This window comes from Chaetomium tenue (genome assembly GCF_020726465.1).
Source record: "Chaetomium tenue strain MPI-SDFR-AT-0079 chromosome Unknown F5144scaffold_4, whole genome shotgun sequence".
NCBI classification, from domain to species: Eukaryota; Fungi; Ascomycota; class Sordariomycetes; order Sordariales; family Chaetomiaceae; genus Chaetomium; species Chaetomium tenue.
In genome coordinates, this window is record NW_027117332.1 from 214306 (window position 1) to 239433 (window position 25128).

The window sequence follows — 25128 nt, forward strand, 5'->3', positions numbered from 1 at the left end:
ATTGGCCAATGACAGGGGTAGTAGAGTCCCACTTTCCCAAAGCAGCCTTCAATCAAGCTGTGCTTCCCCAAGACTCCAGACACCCAGGCCTGCGGGCACAAGCCAGGCTTCCCCCATTACACAACGAGAAGCGAATCGAACTCGTAAAGATGCAGCTGAGTTCCGGAAGGGCACCGGATTTTACCATGATAAATGGCGCATCCAAGAGTACACTTTATGGAAAGAGCAAGACGCGAATCAGCACCGGCAGCTAGGAATCATGACAAAGCCTGAGCTTGTGGTTGTCGCTCGCCATCTTTTCGATCAGGCAGGTGCAACTTCATCTAAGAACTGCGGCGCCATGCTCCACGTGGCAGGCGATATTTTCTTCTCCCACCTCAGACCCAGTCACCGACTACGTGACCGCCATCGAGGACGATGCAGTCTGCTCAAGCGTCTCAGCCTGGCATGCCCAAGCCCTTGCCTGACATGATTGCAGAACAGACTCTTTTATTGACATCGCTTCCGAATGGATTATGCAAAGTGAACAGTAAGGCAACCCGGAGCGCCCGATGGATATTCGGTCTTCAGCCGTCGATAAATCCGGCGCAGCGGATCCGCAGTTGGCTTCGTGGATGACGGACTTGTCGACGAGGAGCGCAAGTTGAACTGGAAGAGCGGCACGCGGGCGTCGAGCTCCGGTGTCAAAGCCGACCTTGTTCTTAGTTTCCATCCCTGTCTCGATATTATTATTCATGTCAACCTGCCCGTTATTGGTAGTGGGATCCAAGATCACCCATAACTGACCGATCACAGAAGACCCGTTCACATGCGATTAACAGACACTTCCATTTGCTTGCTTGGTATCCGTACCCAGGGTATCTTCCTTTAACCAAAACGCCGTCTTGACAAACCTGCCATCCTTTCCAAAAACGATAAACGACCAACGATAAACGACCAACGATAAACGACCAACGATAAACGACCAACGATAAACGACCAACGATAAACGACCAACGATAAACGACCAACGATAAACGGCCGACAAGAAGCCAGCCCCGACCCAACAGCCTTCCGCACCGCGCCCGGCCCTCTCCTCCACGACGAAGCTTCCCCAAACCAACAACTACCACCAACACACACACCCTCCTCGCCCGCATCAGCCACCCAGAGATCTCCCCCTCACAACTCCCGTTGCACCGACCGAGAACTCAAGTCTTAGGCCTTTCCTATCGTCCCCCCCATCGCACCTCCCCGCCATTCGCCGCCCTACCTACTCCCCCCCACCACTGCGCGCCCGCCGAACCACGTCCGCAATCCGCGCCCTCACCTCGTCATCCACCCGGTCGTACCCCGCCTCTGGCGTCCACGCGGGCGCGGGCGTTGGCGCGGGTCTGGGCGTCTGTTCCGCCCCCGATCCCGATCCCGAGCCCGAGCGTGCACAACTCTGTATGCCTGCCTCTGCCCCTGCCCCTGTCCCTTCCCGGGGCCTGGCCTCGCGTATCCGTGCCGGCACCAGCATGTCGCGGATTGAAGGCGGCGGCGGCGGCGGCGGCGGCGGTTGACGCGCTTGTGGCCCGGGTGTGGGTGTTGACGGACCGCCGCCGCTGCTTTGCCCCGAGGTCGGTGCTGGGGCGACGGTTCCGTCGTCGGGGGCGCGGGAGTCGGAGGGTGGGCGGGCGGCCGGGGCGGCGTCGTCGTCGGTAATGGCAGACGCCGTGGGCGCTGCGGGTGGTGGGGTCTGCCGCGGGGCTGACTGCTGTGACGGCGGCGGCGGTCGTGTGGCGGGTGGTGGGCTGGTTTGACGCGCTGCCGTGGGCGCGGGCGGCTGGCTGTGCGCCGTGGACGACGTGCCGGGGTCGTCGGACTGGTGGCCGTGGGGGTGGGGGGCGTGCGGTGCGGGCTCGGGCGCTGCTGGGGGTCGAGCGGCGCCCGCGGCGGAGGAGTGTCGTGAGGCGCCTCGCCGCGCGGAGGCTTGGGGGGCAGGCAACGACCACGATGGGCCGTTGAGGAGGGGCAGAAGGGAGGAGGAGGAGGAGGAGCCGGAAGAGGGGTGGCCGTCGCCGGCGTCGCTGTCGGAGTCGGACAGCAGGTCCGCCAGGGTGTAGGTGCCAGAGAGGGGCTCGTCGTCGAAGAGCGCGCCGTTATCGTCCCAACGATCGTCGAGCTCGGCCGCGTCACCCACGCTGCTGGTCGCGTCGCCCTCGCTGATCACCTCCCACCTTTCGTCGGTGGGCTGTGGCGGGTTCTGGGCCAGCGCGAGGCGGATCTGGTGGGCGCGGTAGAGGGCAACCCGGCCCAGCCGCCCTGCCTCTTGCAGCGATGTGAGGAGGACGACTTCCCAGCCGGCGAGGTCGTCGGTGGCCCCGTGGGTCTCGGTCAACACGGCGTGCAGGCGCCGTGCAGTCCGGATGGTAGTTCGGCTCACCCGGACAGTAGCTTGGCCCACCCGGATGGCTCCCCGCCATGAGGCTTCGAGGAAGCGGTACACTTCCTGCGCTGCGTCCCTGTACTGTTCATTGGGCATTGTGTGTCGTCCAAAAGTCGAGTTGCTTGAGGGACTATGGACAAGAGAAAGGAAACGACACAGGGGAAACGAAGATGGCGAGATGGGGAAGAGACGGGTTGCGGTGGTGGACGGATGGACAGGAATTTATAGGTGCGGAAATCAGCAGGTCAGGGTAGGGCACTCTAGCGTCCAGTTCGCGGTCCATCATGAGTCGAGTCAGCTACATTCCTGGGCACCAAGAGCTACGAAGTTAAACATCAGATATGACGGGCCCCTCCAACCAGGGTTAATGGGGTGTTGACGGGGCCGTGGCGTGGGTACATGTCTATGATGTGGCCATGGGCTGTTGTGTTTACTGTGTCCGAATTATGTGGCGTATACAGTACATCTGTCCAATGGAACAAACACGGTTACAGACACAACTTCATGACGTTGGTGAGGTCACTATTCACTTATTTCTGTGTGTTGGCTGATACAATCCGAACCTCACGCAACAGACTGTGGCGGCTTCCTTCAGCCCCACTTGTTCAGTCGTTGCCAGCTGTATTAACTAGGTCTCGGAAAGGTCATCAGATCGGAAAGTTCTCAACATATTCGTAGAACAAAGAACTCCATCCCCCACACGCGCCCCACTTGGGCCTTCATACGCATCATGATCGAACATCACGACGATACCACGGCGATTCAGCGATCTAGACCATTTGAGTGGAACCCCGCAGATTTGATCCAGGCCCGTTCAAAAATCGACGACAAGACTGCATCAGAGCCAGCTTCGGACGAATTCGCTTTGATCGTGCTGAACCAGCCCCTCCATTATCTTGATGTGACGCGGAGGTTGTGGGAGAACGGTCAGTCCACCGACCGAACCAAACAACATGAAAAATGCGCATCAGCCCTAACAGCACAACAGCCCAAGTCCGCATTGCGGCAGATGGCGGGGCAAACGCCCTCTACGAGGCAGCCGGCCAGCACGGCGACTCATGTTTCGTAAAGGACGCATATCCCGTCTGACTCTGCCCCTCTAACACCTTCCCAGGATGACCTCGCCGTGATCATAGGCGACCTTGACTCGCTCACCCCTGCCGTACAGTCGTACTACGAGTCCCAGAAAACCAGCGGCCCTCAGACGCAGGTCATCCGCGACCCGGACCAAGAGTCCACCGACTTTGGCAAGGCAGTGGCCTACATCCGCCAACACTATCACACCACCACCCCCACTACCACCAACAGCAGCATCCCCGACGGCAACCCCAAACCCCTCGACATCGTCGCCATCGGCGGCCTCGGCGGACGCGTCGACCAGGGCCTGAGCCAGCTGCACCACCTGTACCTGTTCCAAACCGACGCCCGCTACGCCGACGGGCGCATGTATCTCTTCAGCGGGGAGAGCCTGACCTTCCTGCTCAAGGCGGGGCGGCACCGCATTCGGGTGAGGGAGGGCAGTGTGGTGTCTGGCGGTGGTGGGGGTGGTGGTGGGAATGGTGGTGGTGGGGATGTGTTTGGGAAGCATGTGGGGATTTTGCCTGTGGGCGCGGCGAGTCGGATTACGACGAGGGGGTTGGAGTGGGATGTGGAGGATTGGGAGACGCGGTTTGGGGGACGGGTGAGTACGAGTAATCATGTTTTGCCGACGACGGAGGTGGTGGAGGTGGAGACTACGGAGGAGGTGTTGTTTACTATTGCGTTGCGGCATGCGTAAGGGGGGATGGGTGGTGAGAAGGGGTTTTGAGAGAAGGGGGGGAAAGGGTTAAAGTATCATGTTTTTCGGGGATGGATTGCATACTGTACAAAGAGAAAGCAGGGGTTGGAGGATGGGAAGACGGTTGGCATCAACTGCCTGATAGACTTCAATTAACCAACAAATACCACCGACGACGCCCAAACTCCGCGCTAGATGACAAGCAAGCACTCTTCTAACACCCACACTCACACTCGAGCCAGGCTACCGCAGAAAATGCAGAACCAGCCAGCAAAACAGGAAAAAGACCACCACGCCCGCCCCAAAGATCCACTTATCCTGTTTCGCCCGCCGCTCAATCATGCGGATGGTATCCCCAGAAATCCCCAGCGTGTTGCCCACCGAGTACAGCCTGCGCTGCGTCGATTTCAGCATCTCGCGCTGCTGGCCCAAGTCGCCTAGCACGGCCTGCCCGCGCGCAATGTAGTCGTCCAGCGCCGAGTGGGTATTCGCAAAGAACTGCTGCTCCCTTAGGGCATGGCCCTCGCGCGTGACATCGCCACTGCCCATCCCCAACCCCCCCGATGATTCAGATCCAACCCCAGCCCCCGATCCCGCCTCCGCACTACTCGTCGTGCGCGCATGACCCCTGCCACTCATCCCATACCCCGACGCAGACGACGTCACCCCCAGCCCACCACCCCCCCCACCAGCACCAGCACCAGCACCAACATTCGCATACGGATTCTCCGGCGTCGCCGCCGCAAACGGCCTTCGCCCCAACAACTCCGCCCGGTTATCCGCGTGGGCGGCGTCGTCGCGCGCGGCCTTGAGGGCGTCGAAGCGGGCGCGGAAGTCGGCCAGCTCGGCGCGGAAGTCGCGGATCCGCTCGAAGGCCTTGTCCTGCTTGGTCGCGTTGAGCTCTTGTTTGGCGAGCGCGTTGTACTCGTCGACGGTGCGGGCGAAGGCCGTGAGGGAGGCGGAGAGGGAGCCGAGGGCGGCGGGGGTGAGTGTTGATGGGGGGGTGGTGCTGGTGGGTTGGTGGGGGTCGTTGCTGTTGCTGGTTGTTGGGAGGTGGGTGGAGAGGGCGGAGAGGTCTTTGCGGATGGTGGTGCGCTGTTTTAGCGCCGAGTTGAAGGTTGTGTTCTGGAGGGTTGGTTTGGGATGGTAAGTTGAGAGTCCGTATGATCCGTGATGGAAAGGGGGAATGCGACGGGAAAAGCTTACCATCTTGCAGCTATGTGTGCGTCATCCAGAGAATTCAGAGTGATGGTATCGAAAGGTATGACGACTAGATCGCAGCGGGTGGAAATGTTGGTGTATCTCGCCGTCACGGGGTCTGTGCTATCGTCTGTAAATTTTGTGAATTTGGCTCGATGCGGTCATGATCGCGCTTGCAAGCTGGCATCTGGAGTCGTGGCGCAAAGTACGACGGGGGTTTGTTAATGGGCCCCACATCACATTTGGTGGGGCCATTTGTTAGCTTCAGGCCCAATCTAGTGTAGACCATCTCCCGATTTGCCCACAGCACTGTGCGATTTGGGGCAACTTTTCTTCAGTCTTGAGACGAAGAGTCAGCCCAGATCGAGGGAGCCATGAGACGTAACCCACATGATGGGGTCATCGATCGAGATCTCCCAAAGTACAGACGGTGACGATATCAACCTCGTTGGACAGGGGTGGGGGTACCAGTTGACTGAACAGCAGCAGTTTGCCTCATCCTCTTACGTTCCTGGATACTAACGCATCAAGATTCATCCTCCGACTAACGAAACCACCGGGTATACTATCACTGCCCCATCCACTAACCCCCTACAACCCCCTGAAACACCAGATTTGTACATTACAAACAACCCCATTCAAGCAACATGCGTCTTGACCTTGCGATACCGAATGACCTCCTCCCCATTCGTCTCATCAATGATGCGCTCCGCCACCACCTTGTGCCCGCGCACCGCCGGCCAGAACTTGGTCCACAGCCCCCAGTACACGGCGCCCAGTAGCAAAACACCCACACCCACCACGGGGAACACGTAGTACGGGTAGCCGTCCGCCCAGAAGTCGCCATCCGCCGGCGGGATGAAGGGCACGATGGCCAGGAAGGCGTTGCACAGCAAGAAGATGACGGTGACGGGCAGAAAGGTGCGCCACCCCGGGTTCCACGGCTCCCTCTTCTGGTACTGCAGGTAGATGAGCCCCGCCGCCACGAAGCTGTTGATCCACGCGCCCGGGTACGTGTACAGGTTGACGATGAAGTTGTAGGCCGGTCCGGGGGGCGGCGCGAGTAGTACGATGATGGTCACGAGCCAGTGGAGGAAGAGCTGTGTCGTGGTTAGTTGTTGTGTCGGGGGAGGGGTTGAACAGGCAGAGTGAAACTTACAGAGGCAGCAGGTGAGTTGAACGGCTTGTTAGAGCCCCACACCCGGCTCAGCGGAAGCAGACCCTCCTTTCCGAGCTCCTGGTTCAGCCGCGCGTGGGCGAAGCTGACAGCTAGAACGTTGCCCAGGTTGCTGAGCGCGACGAAAGCGGGCAGGGTGCGAGCGCCGGCGCTGTCGCCAAAGACGTTCCGGAAGAAGAGACCCGCCACAATCACCTCCGAGGTCGCCAGGTCGGATTTCGGGATGGCGGCAAAGTAGGCCACGTTGGCGAGGACGTACAGGATGGTCACGCCGCCGACCGCAAGGGGTGCAGCGATGGTCAGGGTCCGCTTCGGGTTCTTGATCTCGCTGAGCACGTAGTTTGCGTTTTCCCAGCCCTTGTAGCTGTAGACGATGTTGAGTAGAGCGTTGGAGTAGGCATACGCGCCGCCGCCTCCGTATCCCTCGCCGCTCTCGATGGCAAAGGCGTTCTCAAAGTTGCCGGGGTCCGGCACCAAGCGGCGGCCTGCCAGCGCAGCAAAGCCGGAGAAGACGATGAAGATCAACACGGCTACCTTGAAGATACCCAGGACGTTGAACAGCCGGATACCCCACTTCGGCGCCACGGCGTGCAGCACGACGGCGAAGGTGGCGCATGCAACGCCAATGCCGCGCGCCGCGTAGGTATCCTTGAGCTCGCCCTTGGCCGCGTAGAGGATATAACGGCCAAAGGCGAGCGAGTTGCCGGACGAGAAGCCGAGCAGGATCATCTGAGAGGCGAGCATGCAGGTTGCGAGGTACTTGGGATGGCGGTAGATGTATTCCAGATAGTTCTTCTCGCCGCCGGACCGGGGAATGGCCAGGCCGAATTCGAGCCACACGCTGAGGCCGCAAAAGGTGAGGAAACCGCCTATTCGACTTGTCAGCAATCAATGCGGGGGATCATCCGAGACAAGGGGGTTGATCGTGACGTACCAATAACCCACAACATCAAAGACACACCGACAGATCCCGTCGCTGCGAAAATGCTTGAGGGCGTCGAAAAGATACCCGTGCCAATCATCTTGTTGAGGATGAGGAACACGGCACCTGTGATGCCCAGCTTTTGTGAGTCGTCATAAGCATACTTGTTCTCCTCCTTGACCTCGCCGACCTCGACATCGTCGCCTGTGTGCGTCTTGGAGTCATCATGGACGTGAACCTCCTTGGGGGCTACCTCCTCGTTGGAGGAGTTGTCGGCGCCCATGGTTGCGAATTGCCTGGGAACCGAAGTGGAGGGAGAAGCTGCAGAGATGGCAACCCGGAGTTGCAGCAGTCGTGCCGATCTTATATGAAGCCCAGCCTGCAGGGTGCTGGCACCCGCGCCGTTTAAGGTTCATCGCAGTTCCAAAGACAAAGTTCCCGGTGCGACGTGACGTGACACGCACACGACACTGGCGCCATCGATGGCAAATCCTCTCGGCGTCTTGGTATGCACCCTCAGCATTCTCGGATTTGAACCTCGTTTGCCTGGTTGGACCCTGGCGCCACGAGGCAAGTCACGGTCGGGCTTCCCGAGATACAGGCTGCATAGATGGTCATCTCGGACCTCTGATCTCGTCAAGCACAGCTCGGCATCTTCTTTTGGGAGCCATATCCGATGAGCTGATTGGACCCTGGTATTTCATGCCGTGAAGGATGCCTTGGGGGTCGGTGCTGCTTGAGGAAATCTTTTCAACATGACAGCCATGATTCGGTCCGTTGCGGTAACCAGCACAGGGTAGGCTGTCAACTGCTTGATCAGGACCCCCGCGGGGCCAACGGCAGGCCGCCATGATCGCCTGCAAGCGCCAAAACGGGAAGGTCGTCAGCGGCCGGCCTGGGCGTTCACAAACCGGTCGAGTCCGCCGATGTCGTGCTCTCGGCCAAGAATTACGGCAGCATCCGCACACACTGCCGCGGCTAGGATTCACGGCCAACGGTTTTCATCGGCTTTTCGAGTGTCAAATATCAACGCTGCAGCGTGGGGTGTCGATTTTGATGATTTAAGTTTTGGTACCATCCTGGCGGCGCCCACGTGCTTGTGAGACAAGAGAAGGTCCAGAGTCCCGGGATGCGGAGGGGGTTGGTCGTTGATAAAGTTCAACTTGCCGTTGGGCGTTACCACAGGTTCAACTGCTGAGAGCACGGGCACTCGGTCGACACCGGGCCGGTTCCGATCCAAGGGGAACTCATCTGCTCCTGAAATACAATCATCCGGTCTCACACGGCTTTTGCACTCACCGTCTGTCTACATATCGTCGAGTTCCATATGATCCCCTCCAATTCAAGGTTCGGATGTTGAAGTTGAGGGAGAAGCCAGGGTGCTCGCTTAGGCTTTCGAAGATCAAGAATACCACGAACGGCTCGGGTCAGACTTAATGATATAATCCTTGATCGGGTCATATTGTTCCGGATAGGGTGCATAACACATTCCAGTAAAAGGCCCGGCCCGAGATTCGGGCAAGAATAAAGTTGGAAACGTGTCCTAGCCGGATCGGGAGTTTTCGTTGGCACCCCGTGTGTCTCAGAGTCGGGGTCCTAAAGCCCCACCGATGATCGAGCTAGAAAAGATTAAATTCTGACGATAATCAGAGGTGCAAAGGAAGTGATGAATGGCATTGTGCATCGCATCGTTGATCGCACACCTTGCCATTGTGTTCAATGAGTGCCAGGCGCTAACTGACCCAAGCCCTGCCTGAAACGGCTGCCACTTGGGTCAAAATAAAAACAAGCCCTTTCCAGGGTGATTCGATGGCTTGCAGCGCGTTGTCCACCAACCAAGCCACGTGACTTCGCGTCCTCATCCAAAAATCGTCTTGTCTCTGCCAACCAGTTGGTCAGAAAAGCTCCGTTCTCTTACTTGGGGCTTGCGGCATGAAATTTTCTTATAGGGAGCGAGCCGTGAATTAGCCAGCCAAATAGCTATCTTACCTAAGATGTGCTTGCGACAGAAATGCGGTTTCGCAAGTTGGGATGGGTCTAGGCTATCCTTTGGAACCTGAATCAATTCAACATTCCTGGATCTAACTATCATGGCTCTCCCGCAGTTCGCATGCCCCGTGTCTACAACCTTAAAAGTCTTCAAATTGAACGCGGCAGACGTCAAGTGGCTGCTGGTCGGGCCTTCTCTCCGTGACGTCGGGTAGAACGGGGCCGCGTAGACTCATTCTCAGGGCTGCTGGTTGGTGGGTGGGGCTTGGTTCCGGGGGGCGTCTCCAATCCTGTTTGTGCACAGCACGCCCACTGCACTGTCCACTTGCTGAGCCGCGGCGGCGTCGCGCAAACCGCGTAACCAACTGGCCTGCACATCCACCACCAAATTCGCCAAATCTCCCAACTTGCTTGTCCCAAACCAGCCCTCCGCCAATCGGACCACCCCACCACATCTACCTCCCACTTGAACATTGACTACCAGGTACTCCCGCTCGCCGATTCTGGAGGCACACATCACAACTTCTCGCGCAATGACAGACCCGGAACCAACCACGGTTCCGCATCGACTCGATTCCGGTCTCGCCAGGGACAAAGGGTCAACAATCGTGTCGCGCACAGCGCCCTACACCTACACTGGCTCCGGGTCGCATTCAGCCAATATGAGCCAATTCGCCGCAGTACCAAGGGGAGCTGCCCTCGAAACACGCCATTCTGCCGGAGACGACGCGCCTCGCTTTCCCACCCTCACTTCAGGCGGCATTTTATTGAGTCGCGTCGACCATGCCGGGACAGCTCGCGGCGGCTGGGACTCCCGACCAAACACCTATTCCACATCGTCCACCTTCGAACACCGTCCCCCCACCGAGAACAGCTATCCACCGCAAATACCAAATCGACACCCGTTACCACTTTCGCGGAGCAATTCGCAGGGCACCAACACCACCAACGGCGCCGACCCCGTGTTTACCCCGCCCGCGAGTGGAGGGAGGTTGAGCCCCGGCACTAGCACCGCCCAGGGTTCAAGCCAGGGGTCTCAATTACACCAACTATCTCAGATCGCTGCAGCCCAGGCGAGGATACCCGAGGACGCGACCGACATGGGCCATGGCGCGTCAAAAAAGCGAATGGCCGATGGCGTGGTGAAGCATACGCGCGACAAGTCGAACGTATCCCCGCGGCAAATGGTTGGCCACTCGAGGAATACCAGCACCGTTAGCGTGGCGTCTACAGCGGGAAGCCGAATTGGAGAGGTACGATTCCAGTCGGGACGAAGGGCCGTTCTGTGTGCTAACTCATCTCCAGCTATCCGCCGAACTGAAAGCGCGCCTGTCGTACGCCATGGTCAAGGTCAACCATGGATGGCAGTCTCACTCCATAGAGCAGGTTGAGACATTAGCTTCGCAGGCGCCCTCCCCTGCATCTTCCGGGTCGACGATACACCTGAGGAACGGCTCCTCAGCAAGCCCACAACTTTCCACTGTCTCGCATCGTGGCAGTAATAACACGACCCCAGCCACGGGTCCACAGCACCACCCTCTTGGCCACCCCGGGGATCCCCAGTGGAGGACGTCTCCGCAATCCACATCCCGGGGAGACTCGGCATCTCCTGTGAAGAGCAGCCATGGCCTCGCACCGCCCGTAAGCATCCAACCGTCACAGCACGTAGGGAACCCCCGCAGGGAACCAAACCCACGACAAATCCCCCCGTTCCTTTCCCGCCATACCTCACCGGGTGCAGGGCTACACACCCGCCCTTATCCCGCCCCGGGCCGACACAGGAGCGCCACCACGGACGCCATGCTCGTTTCGCCGCACACCAACGTCCGCGAACAAGACGCAATCGAATCACTCCTTTTCATGAGTAGCCCAGGCAACTCGGCCAACCTCAAGCACGCCTTCCCCAGCTCCGCGTCCCAACCCCTACCGTCAAGCCACATGGCACCGCAGCGCACCGCTCTCCCGACTTCACAACCACGGAAGAGCCTACCCACGGGGCGGCCGCCGCATCACGCCCGCTCCCAATCGCATTCTCAACCACACACCCAAAAGCGTGTCGTCTTCGACAAGTCCCCGTCAGCCATGGATATTGACGAACCCCCGTTCGTGGGCGGCTCGCCCATGTCGGTAACACGGGGCACGCCACGAAGGAAGATGAACGGCGACCACCACGCCCATGCTCAGGCACCCGCTCCAGTGCCAACCCCGAGGCTGAAACAGCTACCCGTTTCAACGGGCCTAACCGTATCGTCGAAACCGAGGCAGGCGCTGGCCGATGATGAGATTGACCGCATGCTGGATAGGGCCGCGGCCGACGGGGACTCGGATTCCGATGGCGAGATCGAGTTGCCGGTCGTAGGGCGGGGGCGTCGGGACGACGCGGGGGTCGTGGGCGTCTGAGGGCCCGCGGAACTGTACGTTGCGAGGGACTGGCTGCCCTGGCTAGGTTAGTACGGTCATGGGCAGAGGGTTCACGGCGTTTCTTTTCGATCACATATATAGGGTTTCAACTTCTTGGAACGGACATGGAGCGCTTTTCATCCTGCGTCTCTTTTGCGTTGTGTTGGATTACCTGCATTTGGAGACGGCGTTGGGTTAGGCATATATCCTTTCACGTACGGGCTAACAGCGGCCCTGTCAGCACCTTATCATATCGGTAGCCCACTCTGCATCGAGTAGCAATATAAACAGGCACTACCGTAGCCATGAACGCCCCTTGCAACCCACGTCTTGGGGCCGTGGCCGTGCCTACCTTAAGTACGATATCCCGTAACAAATGGAAGAGGTTATGGTAATTTGGGCTGATAGTGATGAACTCTCTTCGTGTTTGCTTACCCCAGGGGCTTTGAGTCGTCCCGGATTCTGTTCGAGACAGTCACTACCTACTCAGCTCACCGGCCGACGCGTATGGCTGCTTCTCCGAACTGCCGTGGAGAATCTCAACCCCCCTCCAACATCTGAACCCCCTCCAACGTCTCCGCCACCTGGAGCTGGACCCAACTCTGAAGAACGACCAAATCTACCTCACCAAGGCCGGTCTCGCAACGTGCCTTTCGGCGCCAACCTCTAGCGTAAACTGATACAACACGTCCGGGAAGCCACACTCGCGCTTCGCCCTCCAGACATCGACATCGACTCCACCATTGTTACCCCGAGGGAAAGCCTCTAGCCGTTCGGGAAGATGGTCGGCTCGATTAATTCCAACACGGGCGGCGAAGAACTTGTCCCGGCCCCGTCGGAATGGAAGGTTTTGGGGGCTCAAATGTTGCTTGCATAATTGAGACGTGAGGATTGAAGAGTGTTGTTAATTCACTGTGAAGAAGCCGTTGGATCTGTATTATTATGGCGTGGTAAAAGAAAGGAGAAATGAGGAATAAAATGTGCCATTCAACGGGTGTTCTATGCATAAACAAAAAGCTCACCACCAAGCCCCATTCCCCGGTGGAATGGTGGTTGGTGGCTACGAAAACTCTTGTTTTAGAGTTTTACGCCGCGAGGGGGAGTCGAACCGGTCCTCTTTCGATTGGTGTCCAACCGGTCCTCCTCCCAATACCGTTGAGCTAAACCGGTGTTTAGTTCAATTGGGAGGAGGCGGTGACAGTGTGCGTGCGGGAATTTGTATATATAACACTGGCGGGAAGGAGCGCATATGTGGTATGCAACCAGTTAGGATGAAAGGTGGTATACGTGGTGGAAGAGGGGAGCCTCGCTCAAGGAGTCAGGACGATGTAGATAGACTCCTACGGTAGTGTTTCTTACTACAAACAGCTTGCGCAAGAGTATCCCTACGCTTTTAGCATCTTTCAAAATATGCTATAGTTACCTAACTATTAAGATTGTTACGACTGAGTCACGTCATCGAAAACGTGCGCCGGCAACGGGGGCAGTTGCACCACACGTAAGTGCTTCTTGATAAGCTGGTGGTGCATTTTCAGCGAGGGACAACACCAGGTTGGTGTAGGTGCAGCACGGGAAGCAGATGGCGAAAACGGATAATGTTGTTTATGGAGTATGAGTTGCTGAACAGTGTCCATTGAGGGAGAGAACGTCACCGGGGTAAGCGAGAAACCACAAAGGAGGAGGTTATACGGCTGATGGCCCGTTGATATTTATAGAGCTAAATTACCCGCTGCCTCTGACTAAACTTCAACTTACCTAGACTATCCGGATCCCTGGCTGCAAGTGTGATCAACAAAGCCATTCCCACTTCCCCTCGTGGGTCATCACCCACCGTCATCAACAAAAGACGCATATCGAGCCCACTTGAGCCGTTGCACACCCCTTGGTCTGTTTGGCAGTCTCAGCCCCCCTCTACCTAGCATCCCAACATACATGTTGATCAACTCGGCGCCTGTCGGTGTAATCCGATGGCCGGGGGGTTATACATTCATCACAGGCCGCCTTGACCTCGTTCGTTATTGCATTCGGACGACTGCCTCCCCCGCGGTCATGCTCACGCTCCTGCATTTCCACCGGTTACGACTGAGGTGCGGTGGTGGTGATAGTAGGATTGAGAGACAGTAATAGGAGTTGTGGTGGTAGTAGCCACTTGGTTCACCAAGCAGGGCGGCAGCGCAGCGGGAGAACCCCGTGTTGCTACTGGATGTGGTATAATTCCATGAGATGACCGCGCAGACCGTAATTTGCAGTATCGTCCATAAGGATTTGTGCCATTTTCCCCTTGTCACTTGAGGGGGGCATCTGAACGGTCTGTTTGGCTTTGGTGTGTTAAACCCGTCACCAAAAGCCGGCTCGCTGTGATGTTTTGTGTCCCCCTTTCCCGGCACCCGCTTGACGTATGGAATTTGTGGTACACACCTGAGGGAAGAAGTCGGTGATGGCTCAGAGAAGGAGACTTCAGTCAGGGGACCACGAGGTTAACACGAAACCGGATCGCTGTCCCGCTGCTGTCTTCCGGCCGGGTGTCGGGGAAGGGCTCCGATTCCTCAATGCCGCCGTTGTAGTTCCCTGATTCCAAAGGTTTAATCGATACTACAGCAGTTCAAGAGGATGCCGGGTCGATAGGCCTGGTTGGGTGTGTACCGAAGTTTGATACTACGACTAAGAGAAGGAGAAGAATTGGGGAGGAGAGAGGGGGTGGGAGGGATTAAATAATTGGGCTGGGTGCCGGGCAAGCACTACGGACTGGGAAGTATGGCGGATCATCATGGAACCCAATGATGCACATGATACTCGTCTGATGTACTGAGATCGGAATCTATCAGAAGAACGTTCCCCACTCCAAGATTACCTTGACAGTTGCTTGAAGAGTAGATCTGCAAAAAAAAAAAAAAAAAAAAAAAAAAAAAAAGAAAGAGATGAAGTATCTAGATACCTTGAAATCATCCCTCTAACATAGTGAAAAACTGGCGGAGATTTTACACAGTTGAAAGTGAGAATGTTTCGTAAACAAAGTGATGGATCCATGGACGTCAGCCAGGTTCCACATGGCATGGCGACAGCTGCCACAGCAGCACAACTCCAGGCAGGCAGCTGAGGCGGCGAGGGCCGCTGCGCCAAGAAGATGCCACCCAGCCAATTGGGGCCAAAAATGGCATCCCACGCATCCAATCCGCCGCGCTCCCGGCTCCCCGTCGTCATTCCCTTCTGGACATTTTTCCATCGGCCACCCTGCCCCTTTTTGTTTTCTTTGGGTTTTCATCAGCGCCGATTCGTATCGTCCTGGCCCGGCCGCCTTCTTCTTCAATGTGGGCATTATAGACGATTCCCTTATAATTTCCTTCCGCTCGACCAGCCATGGCGCCGCTCGTCGATAACCCGCAGATATTGAGCGCCGAACTTCTGCGCCCGTTACCCCTGTACCAGCACGCCTACGTCTGGCCTTTCGCCGTTATCTGGCCCATCTTCTTGCGATACTACTTGACCCCCGAACTCTATGATCAATACATCCAGGCCTCGGAGTGGACCTTCGTCTGGGTTGGCACAATCATCACATGCCAGACCCTAGTCTGGCTCTGCACCCACTGGAGCGTCAACCTCAACGCTACCTTCACCGCCAAGAAGGCGCGCTCTGTTGAGGATGCGTTGCTGATCAAGGTGATCCCGGCCGCGAACGCCGGTTCGCCTGATATCTGCAAGCTGGTGCGCGACAATGTGAGCCTCAGTCGCCCTTCCTCCTTCCCGCCTATACCGAATACTAACGAGACCAACTTGAGTAGGCCGGAGCCAAGACCAACCTTTCCTTCCTCTTCCAGAAGCGTCGGTTTCTCTACAATCCCGAGTCAAAGACCTTTGGCACCCTTGTCTACGATATCGACGCCGAGCCGAAGTCGAAGCTCGAAAAATTCCAGACCTCCAGGGGTATCACGACTGCCGCCGAGCTGGAACGCCTCGAGCAGCACTATGGCACCAACACGTTCGACATCCCCGTCCCCACCTTCACCGAGCTCTTCAAGGAGCACGCCGTGGCACCCTTCTTTGTCTTCCAGATCTTCTGCGTCGGGCTGTGGCTGCTGGACGAGTACTGGTACTATTCGCTCTTCACGCTGTTCATGCTTGTCATGTTCGAGAGCACCGTCGTGTGGCAGCGCCAGCGCACCCTGATCGAGTTCCGGAGCATGAGCATCAAGCCATACAATATCTATGTCTATCGCTTGGGCAAGTGGATTGAAGTTCAGAGCGACAAGCTGCTGCCGGGTGACTTGGCGTCTGTTACGCGGACAAAGGAGGATGGCGGTGTGGCCTGTGACATGCTCTTGGTGGAGGGGACGGCTATTGTCAACGAGGCCATGCTTTCTGGCGAGAGCACGCCTCTCCTTAAGGATTCCATCCAGCTCCGTCCTGGCGAGGCCACGATCGACACCGACGGTCTGGACAAGAATTCGTTTTTGTGGGGCGGCACCAAGATTCTCCAGATCACCCATGGCAATGCTGAGGAGGAGAAGCCGAAGCTCGCCTCGGGCGTTCCCCCACCCCCTGACAACGGCGCCATGGCTATCGTTACCAAGACCGGATTCGAGACTTCTCAGGGCAGCCTCGTGCGGACCATGATCTACTCGACAGAGCGCGTGTCGGCCAACAACGTCGAGGCCCTGCTCTTCATCCTGTTCCTCCTCATCTTCGCCCTGGCTGCGTCGTGGTATGTTTGGGATGAGGGTGTCCGCAAGGACCGCAAGCGCTCCAAGCTGCTACTGGACTGCATCCTCATCGTTACGAGCGTCGTCCCTCCCGAGCTGCCCATGGAACTCAGCTTGGCCGTCAACACTAGTTTGGCCGCCCTTGCCAAGTTCGCCATTTTCTGCACCGAACCTTTCAGAATCCCCTTCGCTGGTCGCATCGATGTGGCTTGCTTCGACAAGACCGGTACCCTGACTGGCGAGGACCTGGTTGTTGAGGGTATTGCCGGCCTCGGCCTCGGTCACTCTGGCACTGATACGCCCCAGGATTCCGATGGCGCCCACAGCCGCATGACCCCGGTTCACGACGCTGGGATGGAAACAACCCTGGTCCTCGCATCCGCTCATGCCCTGGTGAAACTTGACGAAGGTGACATCGTGGGTGACCCAATGGAGAAGGCCACACTCTCCGCCTTGGGTTGGATCCTTGGGAAAAATGACACTCTGACGAGCAAGCCAGCGACTGCGGCGGCTGCTGGAACCATGGGTACTGTTCAGGTCAAGCGCCGTTTCCAGTTCTCGTCCGCCCTCAAGCGCCAGAGCTCCGTCGCCACTATCAATGCCACCGACGCTAAGACCGGCCGGAAGCTGAGAGGCACCTTTGTCGCTGTCAAGGGTGCGCCCGAGACAATCATGAAGATGCTGGTTACCATCCCCAAGGATTACGAGGAGACTTTCAAGTACTTCACCCGCCGCGGTTCCAGAGTTCTCGCCCTGGCTTACAAGCACCTTACCACCGAGGGCGAACTGGGTGCGAGCAGGATTAACGACCTCAAGCGTGAGAAGGTTGAGGCTGATCTCCACTTCGCCGGTTTCCTCGTGCTCCAGTGCCCGCTCAAAGACGACGCCAAGGAGGCCGTCCGGATGCTCAACGAAAGCAGCCACCGCGTGGTGATGATCACCGGTGACAACCCGCTCACCGCCGTCCACGTCGCCAGGGAGGTCGAGATTGTGGATCGTGATGTTCTCATCTTGGATGCCCCCGAGCACAGCGCGCACGGAGAGGAATCGCTCGTCTGGCGTAGCGTTGATGACAAGGTCCGGATCGATGTCGACCCCACTCTGCCCATCGACCCCGAAATCATCAAGAACAAGGATCTCTGCGTTACTGGCTATGCGCTCAAGAAGTTCCAGGGCCAGGTCGGCTGGAAGTCGCTTCTTCGCTACACATGGGTGTATGCCCGTGTCTCGCCCAAGCAAAAGGAGGACATTCTTTTGGGATTGAAGGACATGGGATACTACACGCTCATGGCAGGCGACGGCACCAACGACGTTGGCGCCCTGAAGCAGGCTCATATTGGCGTTGCCCTGCTCAACGGTACCCAGGAGGACCTCACCCGGATCGCGGAGCACTCGCGGAACACCAAGATGAAGGGACTCTACCAAAAGCAAGTTGACATGATGCAGCGCTGGAACCAGCCCGCACCGCCCGTTCCCGCCATGATCGCCCACATGTACCCTCCTGGACCCACCAACCCGCACTACGAGAAGGCCATGGAGCGCGAAGCCCAGAAGAAGGGCGTCACGGTCGAGCAGCTGGCGCGGGCCAACGGCACCAACATCGAAACGGTCACTTCTCCCGCTGCCCAGCAGCTGATCAACGCGAACCCCCGCGGCGCCCAGCAGAACCCCGCACAACAGAAAGCGGCCGGTTTGGCCGACAAGCTAACGCAGTCGATGATGGACGCCGAGATGGACGACGAGCCGCCCTCGCTGAAGCTGGGCGACGCGTCCGTGGCGGCCCCGTTCACCTCGAAGCTACGCAATGTCATCGCCATTCCCAACATTATCCGCCAGGGCCGGTGCACGTTGGTGGCGACGATCCAGATGTACAAGATCCTGGCGCTCAACTGCCTGATCAGCGCGTACAGCCTGAGTGTGCTGTACCTGGAGGGCATCAAGTTCGGCGACGGGCAGATCACCATCAGCGGCATGCTCATGAGCGTGTGCTTCCTGTCCATCTCGCGCGCCAAGTCAGTCGAAGGCCTGTCCAAGGAGCGGCCCCAGCCGAACATCTTCAACTTTTACATCATCGGCTCCATCCTGGGGCAGTTTGCGGTGCACGTGGCGACGCTGATCTACATTGCTCGCTTCTGCGAGCGGCTTGCTCCGTATGTTATTTTCTCCCCCCTCCCCTCGTAAGATCATGCTGGTTGGTTACTAACACCCCTCCCTCCCCACAGGCGGTCCGAATCCCCCGACCTCGAAGCCGAGTTCGCCCCCTCCCTCCTCAACTCCGCCGTCTACCTCCTCCAACTCATCCAACAAATCTCCACCTTCGCCGTCAACTACCAGGGCCGCCCCTTCCGCGAGTCCCTCTCCGAAAACAAGGGCATGTTCTACGGCATCCTCGGCGTGACGGGCATCGCCTTCGCCTGCTCGACCGAGCTCATCCCGGAACTCAACGAGGCCATGAAGCTGGTGCCCTTTTCCGGCGAGTTCAAGACCACCATGACGACCGTCATGCTGCTCGACTACGTCGCTTGCTACCTCATCGAGATCGTCCTCAAGTTCTTGTTTAGCGACCTCAAGGCGCGGGATATTGCGGATCGGAGGCCGGAGCAGCTGGAGAGGGAGCGGGTGCGCAAGGCGGCGGAGGCGCTGAAGAAGGCGGAGGAGGAGGAGCGCAAGGCGCTGGAGAAGGTGGCCGAGTTTGAGCGGCGTGTGCAGGAGAAGCAGGCGGCGGTGAGGGCGAGGTTTGGCGTGCAGGCGCCGGCGTGAGGGGGGGTGTCAATGGGATAGAGCGTGGGAAGGTGAAGGGGGGGGGGGGGGCAGACTAATTAGAATTGTGGGCGGTTGTTGATAGAAGGGTGCAATCGATGGGATTGTTTTTTGGTCGTGTTGATTTGTCTGTGTTGATCACGTTGTGTATATATAGCACGGGAAAGAAGGGATTGTGCGGTGGGTGTGCATTTATGTACGTATACGGCATGGCGAGTGGGTGGTTGATACATCAAGACAGACATGGGTTCCATCTCCGAACAATAAATTTTTCATCGCGTTGCTAGTATACATCACAAAGCATGCGTCCCTTGCTTGTTCATAATGTAAGCGGTAGGAGACGCAAATCTAGGCCTGAAGCTTAGCCGGTCATCCGCATGGTGAAATTCTACCCACTCTCCTCTCCCACAACTTAGTTGCCGGGGTTCTCAGCAACAAACTTCTTGCCCTTCTCGATGTTGCCCTTGAGGTCCGCCAGGCAGGCCTCGATCAGCTTCTCCTCGACGGCGTCGACCTTGCCGATGGGCAGGATCTTCTCGACGCCGTTGGGGCCCAGCTCGACCTGGGAGCTGAAGAAGTCGATGCCCTGGTCCTTGTAGAGCGGGCTGTCGACGAAGGTGGGCTCGGTCACGCCCTTCTCGCCCTGGGAGGCGCGGAGCAGCGACTCGGCCATGCGGGCGCCGGCCATGGCCATGGACAGGGTGGCGGAGCCGGCACCGTCCTTGGCCTTGACGACCTCGTCGCCGCCAAACTGCACGCGCTTGACCAGCTCGGCGTTGGAGGACAGGTCGGGGTGGTTGCTCTGGCTGAAGAGCGGCACGATGGTCACGCCGCTGTGGCCGCCGACGACGGTGATCTTCTCGTCGGCCGGGTCGGTCTTCTTGATCTCGCTGACGAAGCGCGAGGCGCGCACGACGTCGAGGGTGGTGACGCCGAAGAGGCGCTTGGGGTTGTAGACGCCGCGGGCCTTGAACACCTCGGCGCAGATGGGCACGGTCGAGTTGACCGGGTTGCTGATGACCAGGATGTTGGCGTTGGGGGCCGACTCGGCGCAGGCCTTGGCCAGGTCGCGCACGATGGAGGCGTTGGTGTTGAACAGGTCGTCGCGGGTCATGCCGGGCTTGCGGGGCACGCCAGCGGGGATCAGGACAATCTCGGCATCCTTGAGCGCGCTAGCCAGGCCGCTGGCGGTCGGCTCGTAGCCCTTGACGTTGGACTTGGTGTTAACGTGCGACACATCGGCGGCAACGCCTGTGGCGGGGGAAGGTGTGTCAGTAACTCTGGAAAAAATATGTGCTCGCATGCGGGCGACGTACCAGGGGCGCCGCGGATGTCGTAGAGGGCGAGCTCGGTCACTCTGGGGTTGAGCTTCAAGAGGAGGGACAGCGGCTGGCCGATGCCACCGGCGGCACCGAGGACGGTGACCTTGGAGAGCTGGAAAGCGCGGGGACAGTCAGTAGCTGCATATAAACGATGCCAATGCCCTCAATGGCTTCAATTGTATTGACCCCGGCCCTGGAGCCAGCTTGTGCAGTGCAGGCCCCAGGCTAGTCTAGCTCGTGAGGACAAAGCACCCCGGAAATCGGAAAGAATGAGAGATCGCGGGGCCATGCCGTCAAGTGGTGCTTACGTTTCTCGCCGACGCCGAGAAGGCGCGGGTCTGGATCCTAGAGGCCATGAACATCTTGAAAGTAGTGACCGTAGTAAAGCTCGGGGTTACTAAAGAGGTAGAAAAAGGTAGTGGAGAGAAATCAACACGGCAAAAGGAACCTGAAGTGGTCTTGGTGAGTGGAATTCGGTCGTGGCAGCTGGCCGGTCCGTTGCGTTAAAAAAAGTTGATCTTCCCTTTTCGGTTTAGCGTTCATGAAGTGGCCCGAGCGTCAAGGCGATGCCGGCGGCTCGGTTTGGTCGGACCTCGGAAAATCCCGCGTTCTTTCCGGTGGTGCGTGTCAAGTGTCAACATGCGCCTGCCTCGGGGAGAAAGGGTCATCATGTTCCAACTCTCTGAACTGGATCTGTTTCTTTTTTTTGTGGCGTGTTGGCTTGGCACATCCCACGCTCGTCACAAATCACACCACCAATGGCCTTCTTAAAACACCAACCCCACTATCGTGTACTTCTTGTGTCCTGTTGAACGCGAAGAAGATTAGGGACCGCGTCGGCGAATGGTGCCATGATGGGTGTGCTCTGCCATCTAAAAGGCATAGATAGGCGATTCCAGAGTCCCCGCCTGCCACTGCGGTAAAAGGCCCATAGTGAAGTCAAAAGTTAAGTGACCACGCAGAAGGGAATGAAGAAACCTCAATGCCAAGGACCTCACAGGAGTCACTGCGAGGCTGTGGACGCCGGAGTCACTCGCTCTATTTAGCACATTCCTGCCCCCCAAACTGTGCCGAGCTGGACCCATAACACCTCCATCCACGGTCGCCATGGTCGTGTTTAGTCGCATCATCAACTGGTTCATTCACACAAACAGGCTAAAGGGGCCCAGGGTCACAATCTGTCTATGGGCCGCATGGAATTGGTCCAGGTGATTGCATGTAGTGTCTATATTCTTGGCTCTTATTTGAATTTCGGTAGTAGGTAGTCAAACACTCCGTGGCTGGTTTGGCTCGTGGGCCACGAGGTTATATCTTCCCGGTTAACCTTCAGTTGTTCTCGGGGTCTCGACCCAGCAAGTCAGCCTCCTTCTAAACACTATCTCTCTCCCGACACGCCACGCCCAACATGAAGGTCCTCCCCTCCCTGCTGCTCATGGCGGCGACTGCCGATGCCCACTGTGAGCCTACCAAGGTGCTTCCTCCATGACCACAACGGCAACTGACCCTACTAGACCGCTTCTCCAAGCTCATCGTCAACGGCGTTGCCGAGACGCAAGAATGGATCTCAGTCCGCCAGACCAAGAACTACCAGGGCAACTTTGGCGTGACCGACGTCAACTCCCAGGACATCCGCTGCTTCCAGATGAGGTCTGGCACGTCGACCGCCACCGTCAAGGCCGGCGAGAAGCTGGGGTTCGTCGCCATGTCATCCATCACTCATTTCGGTCCCGTCTCCTTTTACATGGCCCGCGTGCCTGAGGGGGCCAACATCAACACCTGGGAGGCGGCCGGGAACGTGTGGTTTAAGGTCGCCGAGATCTCGGCCGTGGCGGGCGCCGGAGGTCTCACTTCAGGGGAAGCGACCTGGCCTGCGTACAGTACGTTTTATGCTCCTACCTTCCAAGCAAAGACAAAGATGCTGACTGGAAGCCGTACAGACAAGCAAACCGTCGAGTTTACCGTCCCCAAAAGTATCCCCAACGGCAAGTACCTCGTCCGTGTCGAGAGCATTGCGCTGCACCAAGCCCAAAACCCGGGCGGCGCCCAGATCTATCTGTCGTGTGCTCAAATCGAGCTGACGGGTGGCGGAAATGGCTCTCCCGGGCCGCTGGTTTCGTTCCCGGGCGCGTACGGCACCAACGACCCCGGTCTTCTGTGGTCGTATTATCCCGTGCGAACGAGCTACAAGGCTCCTGGGCCGAATGTCTGGCAGGGCTGAGACACGGTGGTTGTGAAATCAGAAATCGATCTGTAATTTTGTCTTCGAAGTCTGTAGGATGCGGACAATGACAGTTACGGATCAGACCCCTGACCATTCTCTCTTTTTCGTAAAAAGCAGCGCGGCTGAGCCCTGGTTCGTGTGGCTTGCGATGCCCCGTGGCTTCACATTGGGTCACGGTTCATTGCCGGGGGAGCACGACATTATCCGGTCATCTGCACCCCAGATATTACCACCCAAGCCCGGCAGTGTGGTTCCCAAGGTGTTGGGTTGGCTCCTGGTCTGGCAGCAATTAGTATATCTTGGCTCCATCTTCCGGACGACCGGAAAGGTCTAGCCCAGCGAACTGGAAGCCCAGCCTGAGTCTCGTCTCCTTTGAACGCCCAACCTGTCCTGCAAGTACCAAAACGGCAGGGCTAATTATAGACTCGAGTTCAGAGTGTCACTCCACCAAACGTAGAACACAGTCCTGTCGTCGATAGTTGCTGGTGGTTAGTACTAACTAGACGTATTTTACAACCGACAGTTTCTTTAGTGGCCTTCAAATAAAGGGGTAAGGCGAAGCTATCAAGGTTTAATTGAGGTTGGAAATACACGTTCCATCTTTCGAGTCAGACTTTGCCGTTAGAGTGACGTCACTAAAGGGACTAGTAGATCTTATGATACAACTAAGGAAAGTAGGGATATTGCTGGTTGAAGGAACCCAAGAATCAGGTGATGGTTGAGCGTAGTCACAGGTCAGAGCTTCGGTCGATGACGACAATGAGTCTTTTTTATGCCCACATTACAACCCGGTGGCCATTAGCAACGAAATAAATACGCCATGATCTGCAGGCAAAGCAAAAGACAACTTGATCACGCAAAAATGGAGTATTTTATGTCCCAGGAGGAACACGAGCGCAGACTCGAGCAGCAACGACTCGAGGAGTACAACCAAGACCCTCCACAACGACAACCTCAACAAGCTCAACAGAGCCCAAAACCCCGACAGGCCCGACAACCCCGAGCGACTCGACAGTTTCAACTGCAGCAACCCCAGCAGCCACCCCAAAATGGACAGCCCCAAGCCCCTCCGCCAAACAACGCACCCCCCTCTGGTCCTCAACCCCCTCAAGCGCATCCCCCTCCTCAAAACCTCCACCCACCATCCCTCCCCAGAACCGACCCTCCCCATCACCCACAGCAAACACCACCCCCAACACCCCCAACCCCCCCCTCCTCCTAACCCCCCCAACCAACCCGCCCCCGAACCCGACACCGCCTCCATCTACTTCATCGGCACCGCCACCACCCTGATCTCCCACCCCCCCCTCCGCCTCCTCACCGACCCCAACTTTCTCCACTCCGGCGCGCACATCCACCTCGGTCCCGGCGTACTTGCCACCCGCCTCACCGACCCCGCCGTCCCCGATCTGGGATCCTTGCCCCCTGTGGATGTGCTGCTGCTGTCGCATTATCATGAGGATCATTTTGATGCGGGGGTGCAGAAAGCGTTGGGGCGGGAGGTAAGGATTTTGACGACGGGGCATGCGAAGGGGTGTTTGGAGAGGGATGGGGAGCCGTTTCGGGGGGTGGTGGGGGTGGGGGCGTGGGAGGGGGTGTTTATGCCGTTGGCGGGGGACGAGGAGTTGGGAGGGCGGTTTAGGGGGGAGGATGGGAGGATGGCGGCGGTGAGGGTTACGGGCTTGCCGGGGAAGCATGTCCCGCCGGGGTTGGTGGAGAAGGCGAATGAGTTGCTGGGGGCGGTGCCGCCGACGAATGGGTGGTTGGTGGAGTTGGGGTGGACGAGGGGGGAGGAGAGGGCGGAGGAGCGGTTTGAGACGGGGTATCGGATTTATATCTCGGGGGATACGCTGATGGTGGACGAGTTGAAGGAGATTCCGGAGCGGTTGAGGGGGGAGAAGATTGATTTGATGCTGGTGCATCTGGGTGGCACGACGCTTCCTGGCCCGAATTTGCCGTTGCTGATGGTCACGATGGATGGGGAGCAGGGAGTGCAGCTGATGCAGTTGATACATCCGGACGTGACGGTGCCGATTCACTTTGACGACTACGATGTGTTTTGCTCGCCGCTCGACGACTTCAAGAAGGAAGTGGATGCTGCTGGGTTGGGAGACAAGGTGGTGTATCTAGATCGCGGGGAAGAGTACCGGTTCACGGTCAGACGAGGGGAGGAATGATGATGTGGTCTATTCGGTATCGCTTCAAAATGAAAGACAAAAGCATGGCGCCTGCTACCCCTACACAGTATGCTCC

General features: G+C 57.9%; 10 protein-coding genes across 10 annotated transcripts; 5 read left to right on the plus strand and 5 right to left on the minus strand.

Moving 5' to 3' along the window:
• Nucleotides 1-82: 82 nt before the first annotated feature.
• On the minus strand, nucleotides 83-1238 carry F5144DRAFT_570587 (uncharacterized protein). The gene is made up of 3 exons (XM_066788784.1): nucleotides 796-1238; nucleotides 479-529; nucleotides 83-307 (listed from the first exon to the last, which is right to left on the minus strand). Exons 1-2 carry the CDS (start codon nucleotides 1137-1139, stop codon nucleotides 514-516), a joined length of 360 nt encoding a protein of 119 aa, XP_066642422.1. The 5' UTR covers nucleotides 1140-1238; the 3' UTR covers nucleotides 83-307; nucleotides 479-513.
• F5144DRAFT_214434 (uncharacterized protein) lies at nucleotides 995-2823 on the minus strand. Its single transcript, XM_066783074.1, has 2 exons — nucleotides 1582-2823; nucleotides 995-1518 (listed from the first exon to the last, which is right to left on the minus strand). The coding sequence occupies exons 1-2, from the start codon at nucleotides 2504-2506 to the stop codon at nucleotides 1253-1255; spliced, it is 1191 nt and encodes a 396-aa protein (XP_066642423.1). The 5' UTR covers nucleotides 2507-2823; the 3' UTR covers nucleotides 995-1252.
• On the plus strand, nucleotides 2824-4309 carry F5144DRAFT_214386 (thiamine pyrophosphokinase). The gene is made up of 3 exons (XM_066783073.1): nucleotides 2824-3336; nucleotides 3399-3475; nucleotides 3525-4309. Exons 1-3 carry the CDS (start codon nucleotides 3141-3143, stop codon nucleotides 4185-4187), a joined length of 936 nt encoding a protein of 311 aa, XP_066642424.1. The 5' UTR covers nucleotides 2824-3140; the 3' UTR covers nucleotides 4188-4309.
• A 121-nt stretch (nucleotides 4310-4430) lies between these two features.
• F5144DRAFT_531836 (uncharacterized protein) lies at nucleotides 4431-5565 on the minus strand (the record flags this gene model as incomplete). The annotated part of the gene is made up of 2 exons (XM_066786948.1): nucleotides 5394-5565; nucleotides 4431-5312 (listed from the first exon to the last, which is right to left on the minus strand). Exons 1-2 carry the CDS (start codon nucleotides 5394-5396, stop codon nucleotides 4431-4433), a joined length of 885 nt encoding a protein of 294 aa, XP_066642425.1. The 5' UTR covers nucleotides 5397-5565.
• A 145-nt stretch (nucleotides 5566-5710) lies between these two features.
• Nucleotides 5711-7934, minus strand: F5144DRAFT_214483 (amino acid/polyamine transporter I). Its single transcript, XM_066783075.1, has 3 exons — nucleotides 7499-7934; nucleotides 6547-7433; nucleotides 5711-6487 (listed from the first exon to the last, which is right to left on the minus strand). The coding sequence occupies exons 1-3, from the start codon at nucleotides 7767-7769 to the stop codon at nucleotides 6026-6028; spliced, it is 1620 nt and encodes a 539-aa protein (XP_066642426.1). The 5' UTR covers nucleotides 7770-7934; the 3' UTR covers nucleotides 5711-6025.
• Nucleotides 7935-9791: 1857 nt separating this feature from the next.
• On the plus strand, nucleotides 9792-12262 carry F5144DRAFT_531841 (uncharacterized protein). The gene is made up of 2 exons (XM_066786949.1): nucleotides 9792-10728; nucleotides 10781-12262. Exons 1-2 carry the CDS (start codon nucleotides 10009-10011, stop codon nucleotides 11873-11875), a joined length of 1815 nt encoding a protein of 604 aa, XP_066642427.1. The 5' UTR covers nucleotides 9792-10008; the 3' UTR covers nucleotides 11876-12262.
• A 2697-nt stretch (nucleotides 12263-14959) lies between these two features.
• Nucleotides 14960-19576, plus strand: F5144DRAFT_531846 (uncharacterized protein). The gene is made up of 3 exons (XM_066786950.1): nucleotides 14960-15589; nucleotides 15655-18722; nucleotides 18795-19576. The coding sequence occupies exons 1-3, from the start codon at nucleotides 15233-15235 to the stop codon at nucleotides 19330-19332; spliced, it is 3963 nt and encodes a 1320-aa protein (XP_066642428.1). The 5' UTR covers nucleotides 14960-15232; the 3' UTR covers nucleotides 19333-19576.
• On the minus strand, nucleotides 19577-21291 carry F5144DRAFT_570610 (malate dehydrogenase mitochondrial precursor). The gene is made up of 3 exons (XM_066788785.1): nucleotides 20963-21291; nucleotides 20649-20766; nucleotides 19577-20583 (listed from the first exon to the last, which is right to left on the minus strand). Exons 1-3 carry the CDS (start codon nucleotides 21014-21016, stop codon nucleotides 19745-19747), a joined length of 1011 nt encoding a protein of 336 aa, XP_066642429.1. The 5' UTR covers nucleotides 21017-21291; the 3' UTR covers nucleotides 19577-19744.
• A 768-nt stretch (nucleotides 21292-22059) lies between these two features.
• Nucleotides 22060-22872, plus strand: F5144DRAFT_490499 (glycoside hydrolase; the record flags this gene model as incomplete). Its single annotated transcript, XM_066785799.1, has 3 exons — nucleotides 22060-22111; nucleotides 22166-22531; nucleotides 22592-22872. The coding sequence occupies 3 exons, from the start codon at nucleotides 22060-22062 to the stop codon at nucleotides 22870-22872; spliced, it is 699 nt and encodes a 232-aa protein (XP_066642430.1).
• A 1037-nt stretch (nucleotides 22873-23909) lies between these two features.
• Nucleotides 23910-25052, plus strand: F5144DRAFT_531853 (beta-lactamase-like protein; the record flags this gene model as incomplete). The annotated part of the gene is made up of 1 exon (XM_066786951.1): nucleotides 23910-25052. Exon 1 carries the CDS (start codon nucleotides 23925-23927, stop codon nucleotides 25050-25052), a length of 1128 nt encoding a protein of 375 aa, XP_066642431.1. The 5' UTR covers nucleotides 23910-23924.
• Nucleotides 25053-25128: the final 76 nt, after the last annotated feature.

What these genes read in the sequence shown, in the direction of transcription:
- F5144DRAFT_214386 (XM_066783073.1), top strand. Translation starts at nt 3,141, where the DNA reads ATGATCGAACATCACGACGATACCACGGCGATTCAGCGATCTAGACCA. An exon ending in GCGGAGGTTGTGGGAGAACG is followed by an intron (nt 3,337 to 3,398) that starts GTCAGTCCACCG and finishes ACAGCACAACAG; the next exon opens with CCCAAGTCCGCATTGCGGCA. An exon ending in AGCACGGCGACTCATGTTTC is followed by an intron (nt 3,476 to 3,524) that starts GTAAAGGACGCA and finishes ACACCTTCCCAG; the next exon opens with GATGACCTCGCCGTGATCAT.
- F5144DRAFT_570610 (XM_066788785.1), bottom strand. Translation starts at nt 21,016, where the DNA reads ATGTTCATGGCCTCTAGGATCCAGACCCGCGCCTTCTCGGCGTCGGCG. An exon ending in TCTCGGCGTCGGCGAGAAAC is followed by an intron (nt 20,767 to 20,962) that starts GTAAGCACCACT and finishes CGCGCTTTCCAG; the next exon opens with CTCTCCAAGGTCACCGTCCT. An exon ending in CGACATCCGCGGCGCCCCTG is followed by an intron (nt 20,584 to 20,648) that starts GTACGTCGCCCG and finishes CCCCCGCCACAG; the next exon opens with GCGTTGCCGCCGATGTGTCG.
- F5144DRAFT_570587 (XM_066788784.1), bottom strand. Translation starts at nt 1,139, where the DNA reads ATGCGGGCGAGGAGGGTGTGTGTGTTGGTGGTAGTTGTTGGTTTGGGG.
- F5144DRAFT_214434 (XM_066783074.1), bottom strand. Translation starts at nt 2,506, where the DNA reads ATGCCCAATGAACAGTACAGGGACGCAGCGCAGGAAGTGTACCGCTTC. An exon ending in CTCGGGGCAAAGCAGCGGCG is followed by an intron (nt 1,519 to 1,581) that starts GCGGTCCGTCAA and finishes CGCCGCCGCCGC; the next exon opens with CGCCTTCAATCCGCGACATG.
- F5144DRAFT_531846 (XM_066786950.1), top strand. Translation starts at nt 15,233, where the DNA reads ATGGCGCCGCTCGTCGATAACCCGCAGATATTGAGCGCCGAACTTCTG. An exon ending in GCAAGCTGGTGCGCGACAAT is followed by an intron (nt 15,590 to 15,654) that starts GTGAGCCTCAGT and finishes CAACTTGAGTAG; the next exon opens with GCCGGAGCCAAGACCAACCT. An exon ending in TTCTGCGAGCGGCTTGCTCC is followed by an intron (nt 18,723 to 18,794) that starts GTATGTTATTTT and finishes CCCTCCCCACAG; the next exon opens with GCGGTCCGAATCCCCCGACC.
- F5144DRAFT_214483 (XM_066783075.1), bottom strand. Translation starts at nt 7,769, where the DNA reads ATGGGCGCCGACAACTCCTCCAACGAGGAGGTAGCCCCCAAGGAGGTT. An exon ending in TTTGATGTTGTGGGTTATTG is followed by an intron (nt 7,434 to 7,498) that starts GTACGTCACGAT and finishes CAAGTCGAATAG; the next exon opens with GCGGTTTCCTCACCTTTTGC. An exon ending in TCAACTCACCTGCTGCCTCT is followed by an intron (nt 6,488 to 6,546) that starts GTAAGTTTCACT and finishes ACCACGACACAG; the next exon opens with CTCTTCCTCCACTGGCTCGT.
- F5144DRAFT_531841 (XM_066786949.1), top strand. Translation starts at nt 10,009, where the DNA reads ATGACAGACCCGGAACCAACCACGGTTCCGCATCGACTCGATTCCGGT. An exon ending in CGGGAAGCCGAATTGGAGAG is followed by an intron (nt 10,729 to 10,780) that starts GTACGATTCCAG and finishes ACTCATCTCCAG; the next exon opens with CTATCCGCCGAACTGAAAGC.